The following is a 14,445-nucleotide window of genomic DNA, read 5'->3' as shown; positions in this document are numbered from 1 at the left end:
ACTCGCTCACTGCATTAAATACAAAGAGCCGACACTGTACGAGATACACGCAGACAGAGCGTGTGTCGAGGTGTGTTGCACATGCACACCTATGCACACTTTTATATTAAGGAGGGTAGCAGTAGTGGTAGTCACTAGTCAGAGCACAGCAGGAAAGTCACATTCCAGTCCTAATTGCAGTGAAAGCAGCTCTCTGGCTGAGGGCATCATGGAGAGAAAGGCCCCATTTATCTGAGCTAGGACCACAGGCACGAACAGCTACACCCCAGTCTCACACCCTCAACAACACATGCAATGACAGAAACAACTAACAAGTCACAGCCTCACACACAATATGTTATGGAAATTATACAGTTACAGTATACTTATTTTACACAAACACACACAGCAAAGGGCCTAACTTCTTCATATAGGCACATACAGTATATCATTTAAGTGCACCCACACATGCGCACACTGACACATAGACCTGCTAAATGTAAGGTGCACTGGTGCTACCAATGAACACTCCTATATAAGAAGAATCCGAAGAGGTTTAGGGAGCTGGCAGCATTTGCTATGTTCCTCACGAGAGAATCCATTGCCTTCCGGACGAGACAGTATAGTTGGCCTTACAACCCAAATGACCTCAGTGATATCTGGCTTTACAAACCGTATATCGTTGGGTTAGACATTTCTGCATCCCGGTTAAGTTCGCACCACTGCAGCGGGATCTAACTTGCCTGGGGTGACCAGGGGGCTGATGTCACGTGATGATGTCACGATGACCTGGGGGCTAGCCTGGGGTGTGTGGCGGGAATTGCGACTTCATGACTGAATTGTGCCTTATTCGGTCGCAATAAGTTGTTGCATAGTGAAAATGGATACTGAAAATGGAAATAATGACAAACAGATGTCAGCTTCCGTTCGTGACTCAATGTTAGCTTGTGGAAGAGTTCTACCACACAACAAGAGACATTGCTTTGACACATTTACTGCAATCTAGACATCACTGAGAGGGGCTGTAGGTTAGAACACCAATGTCCCATTCAGCTGGACATTAAATAGAGTCCATCCCGCCAGCTTAGTACAAAGACTGAGCCTGTGAGTGAATAGAGCTGGTCATTGCCCTGAGTGGACAATGATTACCCAGCTATCAAACAAGCAACAAGCAAAACAAAAGGCTATAACGAAAAGAATGCTGTCAAATTGCAATAATCTGTCACTGTCACTCACCACTTCTGTCAACTTTCACACCCCTGGAAAACGCTACGTCTCCTATGCAGTATGCACAACTATAAATGTGAAAAAATGTGTTTTGCAAAGATCCACCTGTTGGTGGCGCTATAACAGGCCAATGTAAAAAGGGTGGGATCTATTCCTCAGCCTAGTAGGAAAGTCTGTGAAAGATTTCACGTAAATTGCATGCTGCATTCACGATTTGAGGCATTTTGTTCCAAAAATGTGTTTTGCTAAAATCCACCTGTTGGAGGCGCAATAACAGGCCAATGTGAAAAGGGTGGGAAATTCTGAAAGATTTCACGTAAATTGCATGCTGCGTTCATGATTTGAGGCTAGACTCTGACTTTTCAGGTCAGTGGTTCTCAACCAGTGGTCTGGGTCCTTGGGGGGGTTCCAGGTGGTCCCCAGCTAAATGATGGAGAGTTGGTTAGGGTTTCATTTTACGCTCTGCATTACTTAATAAAGTTAATATACAAGAAGTCTACATACCGGTAATTAGAGAATATAGAAGAATAGTTATTCTGATCAACATTGTACCAACATCAATACAGCATGAAAATGTGTAAATATTCTTTAGTTTTGGGTGCAATACAACATGAAAATGTGTAAATATTCTTTAGTTTTCGGTGTGCAAGGCTAAATGTCATCAAATGGTGGTCCATGGCTCAAATGCGGAATAAATAATGGGCCTTGATATGAAAAGGGTTGTTTTAGTTGAAAAAATGAGACAAGTATTTGAAGATTCCGAATCTGTGTTTAACTCACTTTGGAAATAAATAAAATTATAATTTCTGGTGCACGCTCTATGCACCGCCACCACCACTCGCCTAAACCAAACGGAGTACTTCCTGGTGGATGACAACATGGGACAATCTCCTGTTGTATGCCAGAGCCAGAGTAAGACAGAGTTACGACAACTCCGTTCACTTCATGGGGCCAGTCCAATGTCTCTGTCTATCTATGGCTCTGTTGTGTGCCAACCAACATGTGTGATCTTCTAATGAGAAAACAACATATAAGGTCTTCTCTCACACAATCATATACGTCTTCTATACTATTCGCAGGTACACACACAGGCAAAGCTCCCCAAAGGAGCTTATCGGCACTAGAACTACTACATTCACTTTGCCAAAGTGGAAGAAACGATCAAAACAAACAACAACAAAATCTCTTCTCTCCTTCTCAGGTTCCTGCCGGGGGGGTGACCGTCCATGCACACCGTAAAGGCTCATTCATAGGATTTTCGGTGGTGAGGTGACCACCAAACTACAACATGACGTCACGAGCCGATGTGAAGAGCAAACCACCGCCACCGCTCCAGACCTTCTCTCTGGTTTTACTCACAACCACTCAACGCTATTTCAGCTCCGGTGGTCAGCTCACCACTGAAAATCCAGACAATGAATAAGCCTTAAAATGGACGCCTTACGACGAACGCCATACGACGAACCCCTGGAACCTACACACCCGATTTCATTCATTCATTCATCCCTCCATTTCTGTACTGTCAATAAATCCCTTAAACCTCCCCAATGGTGTGTTTCTTCCGACTAGTGAACATTGCATTGGTATTAAACTATACTTTGTGCTTTTCTTTGCTAACTGATAACATATTAAATGAATCAATCAAAGTTAATTACGCTAATGGTTAACTAAACAACATGAAGATTAATAGGCACACTGTACCAAACATAATTATTATTATAAGAATACACAATTGTATAGTAGTGTGGACTCTCTGCCATGCACTTGAGGGTCCATTTGGTTATGTGTCCACCATCAGAATTTAATGAACAGTGAGCAGTAGTGTAATAATAACGTGTAATAACATACATTTCTCTTAACACCGACAGTGGGCACATGTACCCAAATGTACCATATAGTGACACTCCCAGAAGTAAATGAACACCAAAGTATTTAATTTCACAATACTGCTGTATTGTTGACTAACAAAGACTAAAACTAAAGATTTTGATATTTAGTTGACTTGTCTAAGACTAGACTAAGACTAAACAATTTCAGATGACTAAAACTAAATTGTGTGTTTATTTAAAAAGACTAAGACTACGTCAGAATTTGATTCAAAATGAACACTGGCGAGAGTCAGACTAAGGCTAAAAGGCTAAGATTTTGATATAGTCGCCACAACTAGACTAAACAATTTCAGATGACTGAAATAGGACTAAAACTAAATGGCGTGTTATTCAAGACAAAAAAAAGACTAAATCAGAATTTGATGTCCAAATAACGCCACACACACAAAGCACAAGAAGTCAACACGATACACGAAGCTCACTTTAACTGCCAGTCCATCTTATCTCAACTCTCAAGTCAGTCACAAATATCCTCAGTGTGTTGTGTGTCAATGTAATGCAACGCTGCCTGAGAGTGTACACAATCACATGATAACCGAATGGACCCATCCATTTGGTTAAACCCTCTCCCCCATATATTATATTATATATATATATATATATATATATAGATAGATGATGATCCACACACATCGTGACACACATGTGTTTCTAAAGCAGGATGGATGCGGGATGGAGACAGGAGGACTGTGGTGTGGTGGTGGTGGTGGAGGCACTGCGCCACGCATCTATCTGTCCACACCACCATCCCTCCCTCCTTGCCCCGAAAGAAAACAAAACCACCGCCGAACAAGTCGCTCGGCGGCCCCGGCTCGCATTCGGACCGGAGACGGAGCGACTTGTGGGCTAAACGCGCTCGAAACGACGGTCAGTTTTCTCACCATTAAAACTTTGGCAGCGCTTTCCAGCTGTGAGATCACTTCTGGTGCACCGAGCGCCGCCATGATGCTTCCTCTCCCCCTCCCTCCGTCTCTCTTCAATGACGCGCCGCCGTGCGCGCCGCGCGCTGCATTGTGGGATGGGATTGGATTGGGGATCGCTCGAGCGCACGCACGCTCGTGCCGCTCGCGCGCGTATGGAAGTTTAACCCCTGCCAAGTTTTTAACCTGGCTGTGAGTGTGAGTGACTGTCGACAGTGTCGAATGAATGATACACTGTGAAACAGATATACACTTTCTAACCACCTGCCTGCCCACTATACCAACTTACCAAGACATCAGATCAGAGACAAACACTTCCCACACACACACCCAGTGGTGGGGCCAATCCCAAACTGACTACAATTCGAAACTGTCCCCCATACAATCTGATTCCCCCTCCCACCCCCTTTCCCCCTCACTGTATGTCTTTTTTTATTTTTTTTATTTTTATATTTTTATTTAATAAAAAATGGTGGACTCTATTGTAAACAAGTGTAGTGTGTACTGTGTGGGCCTAATGCTTTATGGTGTCGTCCACAGTTAAGTTTTCAGTTTATTGAGTTGTGCTTGAAATGTAGGCTACTGTAATTCTCCAAACTTAATAAATACTTCAATCAATCAAACCCACCCAAACGAAACACTCCCATACCTATTACGAGAAATACATTAATGGGCAAACACAGCAGCAAGATTTGTGAAGAATTGCGATCATAAAGGTTAGCCAACATACATAACGATGCAATGTGATATAACTCTGAGTCTGTTTACTCAATGCTGTACCCCCCCCCCCCTCCAACTGTGTCTGTACTTCCCCATTTCAAGTGTTTTATTATATTTTGACACTTGCAATGTAAACGTATATTTTTTCATGCCAATAAAGCTCCTTTGAATTGAATTGTATTGAATTGAATTGAATTGAATTGAATTGAATTGAATTGAATTGAATTGAATTGAATTGAATTGAATTGAATTGAATTGAATTGAATTGAATTGAATTGAATTGAATTGAATTGAATTGAATTGAATTGAATTGAATTGAATTGAATTGAATTGAATTGAATTGAATTGAATTGAATTGAATTGAATTGAATTGAATTGAATTGAATTGAATTGAATTGAATTGAATTGAATTGAATTGAATTGAATTGAATTGAATTGAATTGAATTGAATTGAATTGAATTGAATTGAATTGAATTGAATTGAATTGAATTGAATTGAATTGAATTGAATTGAATTGAATTGAATTGAATTGAATTGAATTGAATTGAATTGAATTGAATTGAATTGAATTGAATTGAATTGAATTGAATTGAATTGAATTGAATTGAATTGAATTGAATTGAATTGAATTGAATTGAATTGAATTGAATTGAATTGAATTGAATTGAATTGAATTGAATTGAATTGAATTGAATTGAATTGAATTGAATTGAATTGAATTGAATTGAATTGAATTGAATTGAATTGAATTGAATTGAATTGAATTGAATTGAATTGAATTGAATTGAATTGAATTGAATTGAATTGAATTGAATTGAATTGAATTGAATTGAATTGAATTGAATTGAATTGAATTGAATTGAATTGAATTGAATTGAATTGAATTACATTCATGAACATTTTAGCTTTTTTTGTCTGGAATATGTTTTTTGAAAATGTTTTAGAAATAATAATAACCAGTATGTGAAGTGCACGCCTCCGGGTGACGGCAGACAGCAGACTGCTGGGCAGGGCGAGTGCTGGCGCTTTATCATGGGGGGTCAGATCAACATATGGAATGAATTCTGATCAAGTCAGAACATGAAGGACGGGTGGGGAAGGATCAACAGTTCCATAATGGAGATCTAAGGGTTTGAGGTCAGATGTAGAGTTGCTGGCCAGCTATAGATGTAGGTGAGGTTCCAGGCTTCTCCATGTATGGTTATCCAGGGTTAGATGAGGTCTGTGTTGTAATATTCATATATGGAGATGGCCATATATGGAGGTGTGATGACACGAGGTGTGACCATAATATGGTCACACCAGGACCGGCGGCCCTCGTGACCTCACGTCTCCATATTATGGAGACGTGATGTCACGAGGGCCGCCGGCCGCGTGCCCATATATGGAGGTATGATGTCACGAGGTGTGACCATAGCCTATATGGGTGACTAACTGACAGACGGGAGATTCAGGTTTTCATAGTAAATGCGACCTGTAGGCTACGGTCGCAATTAGCCCTTCACTAAATCCCACCCCAAAAAGCGATTGTCCAATGCCAATCCAAATAGTTTAGCAACGGTTGCTATGCAGGTCAAGCTTTCTTCGCTGCTAACATGCCTATTGGACAAGGATGGGTTGAGGAAGGACTTAGTGAAGGGCTAATTAAAAAAATGTAGGAAACAAAAAATAAAGGGACCCATAAAAATGATAACCTGACTCCGCCAGATGGGGGCGGCATTGAGTCGTCAAGTACGGACTGTAACGGACCCCGGAATGGATATGGAGGAAAGGCTCTTACTTTGAAAGGCTATGTGGGCAAACAGGAAGCTTGCTCACTCACCAGAGTCATACTGTCAGATAAAGCCCAGCATGCATCAGTCAGGGAGTAAATGTTTGTTGTTCATGTGCTCCAAACCATGATCATGGAAAGCTAAGCCTAACCTCACCAACAGGATGAAATGGAACACCAAAAGGATCAATGACTTTCCTGGAGAATGGCATGGTCAAGTGACATCATGATATTGGGACACCTGGTAACAAGTTAGCACCTAGCTGGAGAGGGAACAAGGTGAATGTCAGTTTATGGTTATTGGTTTGTGTCATATATATTGTTGTGGGATCTTGTTTTATTGGTTTGTTTATATGGTATTATGTTTTGATATGAAACTTTTATTGGTTAATTGTAAACTTATTTGTTTATATGAATGCCTCACATTATTGAAGATGTCTTCCTGTATTGATTATATGTTTGTGCCTTGCCTTTAGTTTTCACGATGATCTATTAAAGAAACTTCACATCATCAGTCGGCCTTCAACCTCTTTGTCCAGCCTGGTTCGCTACAGTGAAAACTTCACCCAACATGGCCCCCCACCCCCCCCGTAAGACATCTACACTGCCTCACAGTCTCAGATTCTGAGATCTGTACTTCAGAACCCGGCCTACTTCACCCCTTCAGCCTGCTTCACAGTGGTTAGTGGTCTGAGGGTTGATCATTTCAACACAAACACAACAACAGCAAATACATAATTGACATTACACACAGCTTCGGAAAAAATAAAATAAAGGTTCATGCAGAGGAATGTGAACTGGACATTGTCTTGCTCTTTTGGAAAAAGGTTTCAAGTGCTTGTGGCCATGCCTATGAATTATGGTTTTGATGTTTATGTAAAGTGGTGACATTATTTATAAAGGTTTTCTTACAGTTTGATACTGTGGGTTTTTGAGGTTTATGCAAAGGTATTTATGAAGGGTTCCATACAGTTTGATACTGTGGGTTTTTGACGTTCATGAAAGGTGTCAGTCTTTGATCCGGTACAGAGGTTTTCTTGGGTTCACCTTTTGTTTGTGGTAATTTTCTGTGATACCTTTTCAAGATGCCTGAAATAAGTGTTGAGGTACATGGGTCTGATCTAGACCAAGAACTTGACAAACAAATTGAAAATGTCAACAAAGAAATTGAGGACTTGAAAGATGCCCTCCAAAGGGAAAATGAATCAGAGGAAAGACAAAAATTAAAGGAAGCCATTCATGCCAAAAAACAAACGCTAGAAGATCTCAATGAAAGATGGACGGACTTACAAGACAAACTTCAGGACGAAACCATAAGCCCTCGACGCAGCAACCGTAAACAAGTTCCAACAAGAAAAATGCTTGCGTATCAAAAGGAAACTACAGATAAAAAGATCAAAACATTCCTCAGTATGTATGAACAATGGAAGGTCATAGTGCGTACATTAAAGATGAATCTAAAATCTAATACTCCAGAAAGTGAAATTGAACTCGTAATTGACAAACTGGTAAGAAGCAAGGAGAATGTCTCAAGGCTCTTCATCGAGATTCGGGATCATGTCACGCCAGATATGGATATGAGGCGGCGGGTCGACTCATGTGAGTCCATCACAAAAGACCTCGTGCAAATAGCTACAGACATAATGCTGGATGATGATATCAATGTGGAAAATCAACATGATCGCCTTCAGGAACTGCGTAACCGTGACTCCTCTCATTCTATTTTTGGTGCTCAGTCACAAGCCAGTTCCAGAAGAAGCCACCGTTCTAGCACATCTATAGCAGCCAGTCGACTAGAGGCAGCAGCTGACCTTGCTGGAAAGGAGGCTGAATATGAGTCCCAAGTGGAAGAGCAGAAAAAGAAGGAAGAACTGGAGCAGCTAAAGGCAACAAGACAAGTGGAAGAGCAGAAAAAGAAGGGAGAACTGGAGCAGCTACAAGCAGCAAGAGGAGTCAAGGTAGCTCGAGCTAAACTGAGGATTTATGATCAGGCAGTACAAGAGGAGGCTGCCATTCTGGACAACAGCTATCCTAACACCAATAAAGGAGAGTCTGCCATCTCAAAGGAAATCCAGCACTCAGACATCATTACACCAAACATACCCCTTGACATTATTTCTATCACCCAGGCAATTCAAAGCAGTATGGTTTTAAACAGACTTCCCATTCCTGAACCATTCATATTTACTGGAGAACCCATAAGCTTCATTCAATGGAAGGCTTCATTTTGCTCATTGATTGATCAAAGGCCCATTTCACCTGCAGAAAAATTGTATTATCTGAAGAGATACGTGGGTGGATCGGCTCGTAAGGTTCTGGAGGGTACCTTCTATAGGAGCGATGGTGAGGCCTATCGTGAAGCCTGGGACAGACTACAAAAGCGCTATGGACAGTCGTTCACTATTCAGAGAGCCTTCAGAGAGAAACTCACAAGATGGCCTAAGATTCAGAACAGAGATGCCCTAGGACTGCGGGAATTTGCAGACTTTCTGAAATCTTGCCAAGATGCCATGCCTCACGTGAAGGGATTAGAAATTCTGAATGACTGCGAAGAAAATCAAAGGCTCATTCAAAAGCTACCCGAATGGACAGCTTCCATGTGGAATCGGCAAGTAGCTCAGTGTTTGCATGAAAACAAGGATTTTCCCAGTTTCAAAACGTTCTCTGATTTTGTTTCCTTAGAGGCGGAAATGTAACCCAATAACATCTTCCCACGCTCTCAGATCTTCAGATTCCAACATGGAAAAAATACATCACAGAGAAACAAAGGGGAACAATGCTAGGGTTTTCCATACTCAAGCTGACCCGGATGGCGCCTATCAATATCCAAAGAGTTCAAAACCTCCATGCATACTCTGCCAAGACGGCACGCATCAACTTCAGGGCTGCTTAAGGTTTACGGAAATGTCTTTGGAGGAGCGACATAACTATGTGAGGGAAAGGGGACTCTGTTACGGATGCCTGAGATCCGGCCATATCTCTAAACGTTGTCGTTATCCCCATGTGTGTGAGGTCTGTGAGGCAAAACACCCTACCTGCCTCCATGATTTCAGTCGTGGCAGGGATGCACATGCACCTATTACAGCTCCAGCAGAAGACAACACTAACGGCTTAACTGCAGTAACATCACTTAGTGTGTCCAGGGATGGATCTCCTAACACCTCTATGGTTGTACCAGTATGGGTATCGACTAAGAAGGAACCAAATATAGAGAAACTTGCGTATGCCATGCTAGACACTCAAAGTGATACAACTTTCATTGCAAGGGGTTTGAGCCAGTCTTTGAGAGCAGAAACTTATCCAGTTAAACTGAAACTGACCACCATGAGTGGAAGTAATACTCTTGTCAACAGTGAAAGGACCTCAGACCTCCGAGTCAGGGGATATAATTCAACCACCTTTTTGGACCTTCCACTAGCCTACACAAAGGACTGGATACCCGCAAATCGGTCTCACATTCCCACCTGTGAAACGGCGAGGCAGTGGAATCATCTCTTAGAGATAGCAGATGAGATGCCATCGCTCAAAGACTGTGACGTAGGCCTGTTAATAGGCTATAATTGTTCTGCAGCACTCGCACCTAAACGTGTCATTCTGGGAAAACCAAATGAACCATTCGCTGTTAAAACTGATCTGGGGTGGAGTATTGTAGGATCCTCCTTGCCACGTCCCCATTTTTTAAACCCCATAAGTATGTGTCACAGGGTCATCACCAAAGAGCTACCCCCAATCACCCCTGCTGATGCTATACGCATGCTGGAGTCAGACTTTAAGGACGGTGATGCAGATGACAAAACAGTATCCCAAGATGATATTGCTTTCCTCAACATAATGAATGAAGGTATTCACGAAACCAAGCATGGCCATTATGAAATGCCTCTGCCCAAGGAGAGACCCAGTTCACCTAATAATCACGCTGCCAACCAACTTGAACACCCAAAGGAAATCTTTAAAGATGACAAGTTCACGATCCATGACACAATGCAGGACGAGACGGCAGCATGTGACATGTTTCAGTTCACCACTCTGCAGTTATGTGAAGAGTTGGAGCTAGTGGGCAACAGAATTGCACTGCTATCCTACAACCCGTGTCCCCTCAAGGCCTTCTTTGATGAGGGTGGCCCACTTAAGGTGGGAGAAAAGACTGCAGGCCCCATTCCTGCCGATTATTTTAAATGAATATCGGGTCACGTAATTTCATGTAAAATCATTTTTGATTTATGCAACATGTTTTTAAAGCACTAAATGATTTGGTGGGAGTGTAACGGACCCCGGAATGGATATGGAGGAAAGGCTCTTACTTTGAAAGGCTATGTGGGCAAACAGGAAGCTTGCTCACTCACCAGAGTCATACTGTCAGATAAAGCCCAGCATGCATCAGTCAGGGAGTAAATGTTTGTTGTTCATGTGCTCCAAACCATGATCATGGAAAGCTAAGCCTAACCTCACCAACAGGATGAAATGGAACACCAAAAGGATCAATGACTTTCCTGGAGAATGGCATGGTCAAGTGACATCATGATATTGGGACACCTGGTAACAAGTTAGCACCTAGCTGGAGAGGGAACAAGGTGAATGTCAGTTTATGGTTATTGGTTTGTGTCATATATATTGTTGTGGGATCTTGTTTTATTGGTTTGTTTATATGGTATTATGTTTTGATATGAAACTTTTATTGGTTAATTGTAAACTTATTTGTTTATATGAATGCCTCACATTATTGAAGATGTCTTCCTGTATTGATTATATGTTTGTGCCTTGCCTTTAGTTTTCACGATGATCTATTAAAGAAACTTCACATCATCAGTCGGCCTTCAACCTCTTTGTCCAGCCTGGTTCGCTACACGGACTGTACGGTAGTTTGTCTCAGAGCAAGTCTGGATATACTGTAAAAACTAGACCTGTACCTGTACTTGTCGGCTACCAGCCTACTTGAGAACGATGCAACTTGGGAACCTAATAATACCCGTTGTCAACTTGTCAAAGCACCCGTTTTAACTGTCTGTCTGTGTCCCACATGGAGATCTCTGTATCTGCCTGTGTGTGAAGAGGCTGATTAGGCCCACTGGCAGAGCCTGAGCAGAGCCTTTTGTGGGGGTTCTGGAGAACCGTGGGTCCGACCGACTCGATACGGCGCACTGCACTCCCTGCGGGGGTGTGGAACGCGGGTGTCGAATATGAAGTCGGTGGGGCAAACGGTTCTTAAGTTACGTGCATTACAACCGTACACACACACACAGTACATGCGGCGCATTTATGAGTCCTCGACCCACACATGGGTTTAATAGACTATAGGATTCCTATTTAGTCTTCTGAAAAACCTTAGTCGACGTCTTTTCTTAGTCAACAAAATTAACACTGAATGTAACAAAAGCCAGCAAAGATGTACAGAAGTATCAGAGTCTGCATATGATATTATGTCTTAGCTATCATTCATTACAGATTTTATAAAGGATATGTGAGATTATTTTGTGCACAATAATCTAGAGAAGATCAAACTTTATCGATCCCACTATCTGACCAAAAATGGCCAAAAGGCATAACATGTCTTTTTTCAGTTACTATGTTGTAACATTTCAAATGCAGAATGTTGACTGAGTGATGTGATGTTGGATTTATTCTTTCAACTCTGTCAAGTTATACTGGGCTACCAAGTCACAAATTAATTGACACTCATCAGTAGTCAGTTCATTATATTAATTTGAATAATATCTTGGCTAATCATTATGTAACAATAAAATGAAACCAAGTCCACATTGGTTAATTTAATTTATACATATATTTTACACAGGAGGACAGTGAAAGCATATTTTTTTTCTTTTACAAATTCTGTTCATACATATGAAAAAAGAGATATAGTTGTCCATAATACTATAATACTGCACAGACATCGATATTTGAATATTAGCACAAGGGAAATGGGGGGGAAAAAAGGAGAATAAAGATACAAAACATGTATATCCGTATAAATATATATTCAAGAATAACAGAAGTGTATCATACGTTAAGGAGCATCGTGGCACATATGAGACGTCCCTAGGGTAACAATACAAAAGTGAAAAAGCAACATAGGCCTACACAAGTAAGAAAGTCAGTTTACACAGTTAAGACATCAGTGTTAATTCAACTCAACAGTGTACAAATGGAACCAAATGGACCCTTATGAGTCTGCAACTAAACGAGTGTACACCTGGAACCAAATGGACCCGTAATTGTGCACACTCCCGAGTTAAGTTAACACTCATACTTCTATGGTGTAGAATGCCAAGTCAGTCATCACTCGCTAACCTTTAGAAAAACAAAACCACGTTCAGGAGGCAACTCACACACACTCCAGAGAACTGCCACAGAAAGCTAATTGTTGTCATATATAAAGCTATTTGTCACTGAGTAGTCCTTCCAGGTGAACGTGTGTGTGTGTGTGTGTGTGTGTGTGTGTGTGTGTGTGTGTGTGTGTTTATTTGGCAGCCTAGCACATACGCACAGGCTGGTTAGAGGATTTCAATAACTTGGAAAGCCTACAAAGGAGGCAAAAAGGCTGAAGCATTGGGCTGTCTCTGCTACCATTGACAGCCACCATATATTATGGTGGAGACGCAATTAGATACCGGTATATAATATACCCACAGAGGACTGAGTGCTTCATGAAGACATATGCCATGATTCTGTGAATGTAGTCTTTACTGCACCAATATTTGTGTCATTGTATGCTCTCCCTTATGTGAACATGAATACATTGTTAAAGTGTGAGTGTGTGTGTGTGTGTGTGTGTGTGTGTGTGTGTGTGTGTGTGTGTGTGTGTGTGTGTGTGTGTGCGCATGCGTGTGTGTGTGTGTGTGTGTGTGTGTGTGTGTGTGTGTACTGCCCTGTGCGGGCAAAGTCAAAACCTTTCGCCCACTTGAGAAAGACTAAGATAATCACATTAAAAACACGAGGGTGGTAAGTTTGTGCTAAAGACACACAAGGCACATGTAGAGTAAACAAAAAGAAAACAACAACAATGCATTTCAATACAAAGAAGACAAAAAATGAATTGTAACTTGGTGTGAAGGTGTGATGAACACCAATGGGGATTTATCTTTCTACCAATTACATGGTCTCAATTTAGAGCATTGACACGTGGCAGAACTAATTTAAATTGTCATCTTTATTCTTTACCCCTCCCCATCATCTTGCCAAAATACAGAATCCTGCTGGAATTGTTTGACATTACAAAGACCAAACAAACAGCTCAGTTTGACTTGAAGAGAACAATATAATTGGCTGATTGTCAATAAGCGAAAAATAACACAGGCAATTATGAAGCGCATCTGTCCGGGCAACAAGGCTCCAATGCAGGAAATGGCACAGAAGTCACCAGCACGCTCATAAACTTGTGGTCACTTTTGGATAAAGAAATTGACCAAACACTTTGACAATGGGGAAAAAAATAAAAAATATATCCGGCATTGTAAAATAAGAGAAAGCTTTTCATTCATTTTAATTTCATGAAACCACAACACTGCTATGCTCTTCTTTTTATCTGCCTGTTGTTGTTTTTATTTGTCTGTAACTTATCTCTCCTTTTTTTTGTCTCAGTACCCACCCCATTCTCCTCCCTCTCCCCCAATCGGGGCCAGCCTGATTACAGAAGGGGAGGAGTCTATACCATTTTTCATCAAAACACTGATCGCGTTAGTTTATACTCCATCGCACGAGGGTGTCGTTCGTAAAAAAAAAAGACACATTTGGCAAGCGACAACATCGTTAATGAGGCCTTTCAAAGTGGCAGATTTTCTCATTGACATTCAACTATACTAGAGAGGTACACAACTGTCACTTCCCAAGACACAAGCACACTTGGCAACGGAACTGATCCAACATTTCTCATAGCATAATAAAAAAAAGAAGTGTACATGTAATAAGGATAATAACAATTATAACGTAAATAATATTAAA

The 14,445-nt window shown here is 41.2% G+C and overlaps 2 protein-coding genes across 4 annotated transcripts in view; both read right to left on the bottom strand.

Moving 5' to 3' along the window:
• xpo4 (exportin 4) overlaps positions 1–4,093 on the bottom strand; it is a 73,703-nt gene extending 69,610 nt beyond the window's left edge. The window contains exon 1 of the mRNA XM_080786112.1: positions 3,977–4,093. Coding sequence (XP_080642238.1) covers positions 3,977–4,039 — 63 coding nt within the window. The 5' untranslated portion in view covers positions 4,040–4,093. The remainder of the gene's footprint in view (positions 1–3,976) is intronic.
• Positions 4,094–13,258: 9,165 nt separating this feature from the next.
• lats2 (large tumor suppressor kinase 2) overlaps positions 13,259–14,445 on the bottom strand; it is a 29,309-nt gene continuing 28,122 nt past the window's right edge. For all 3 annotated transcript variants that reach the window (XR_013965568.1, XR_013965569.1, XM_080786604.1), the window contains one exon: positions 13,259–14,445. This exon is cut by the window's right edge. The gene's annotated coding sequence lies outside the window, so the exon portion shown is untranslated.

The sequence above is a fragment of the Protomyctophum bolini genome (assembly GCF_963924005.1).
Source record: "Protomyctophum bolini genome assembly, chromosome: 16".
In the NCBI taxonomy this organism is placed as follows: Eukaryota; Metazoa; Chordata; class Actinopteri; order Myctophiformes; family Myctophidae; genus Protomyctophum; species Protomyctophum bolini.
Note: the sequence above shows the minus strand (reverse complement) of the source record. Positions and strands in the feature narration are given on the sequence as shown.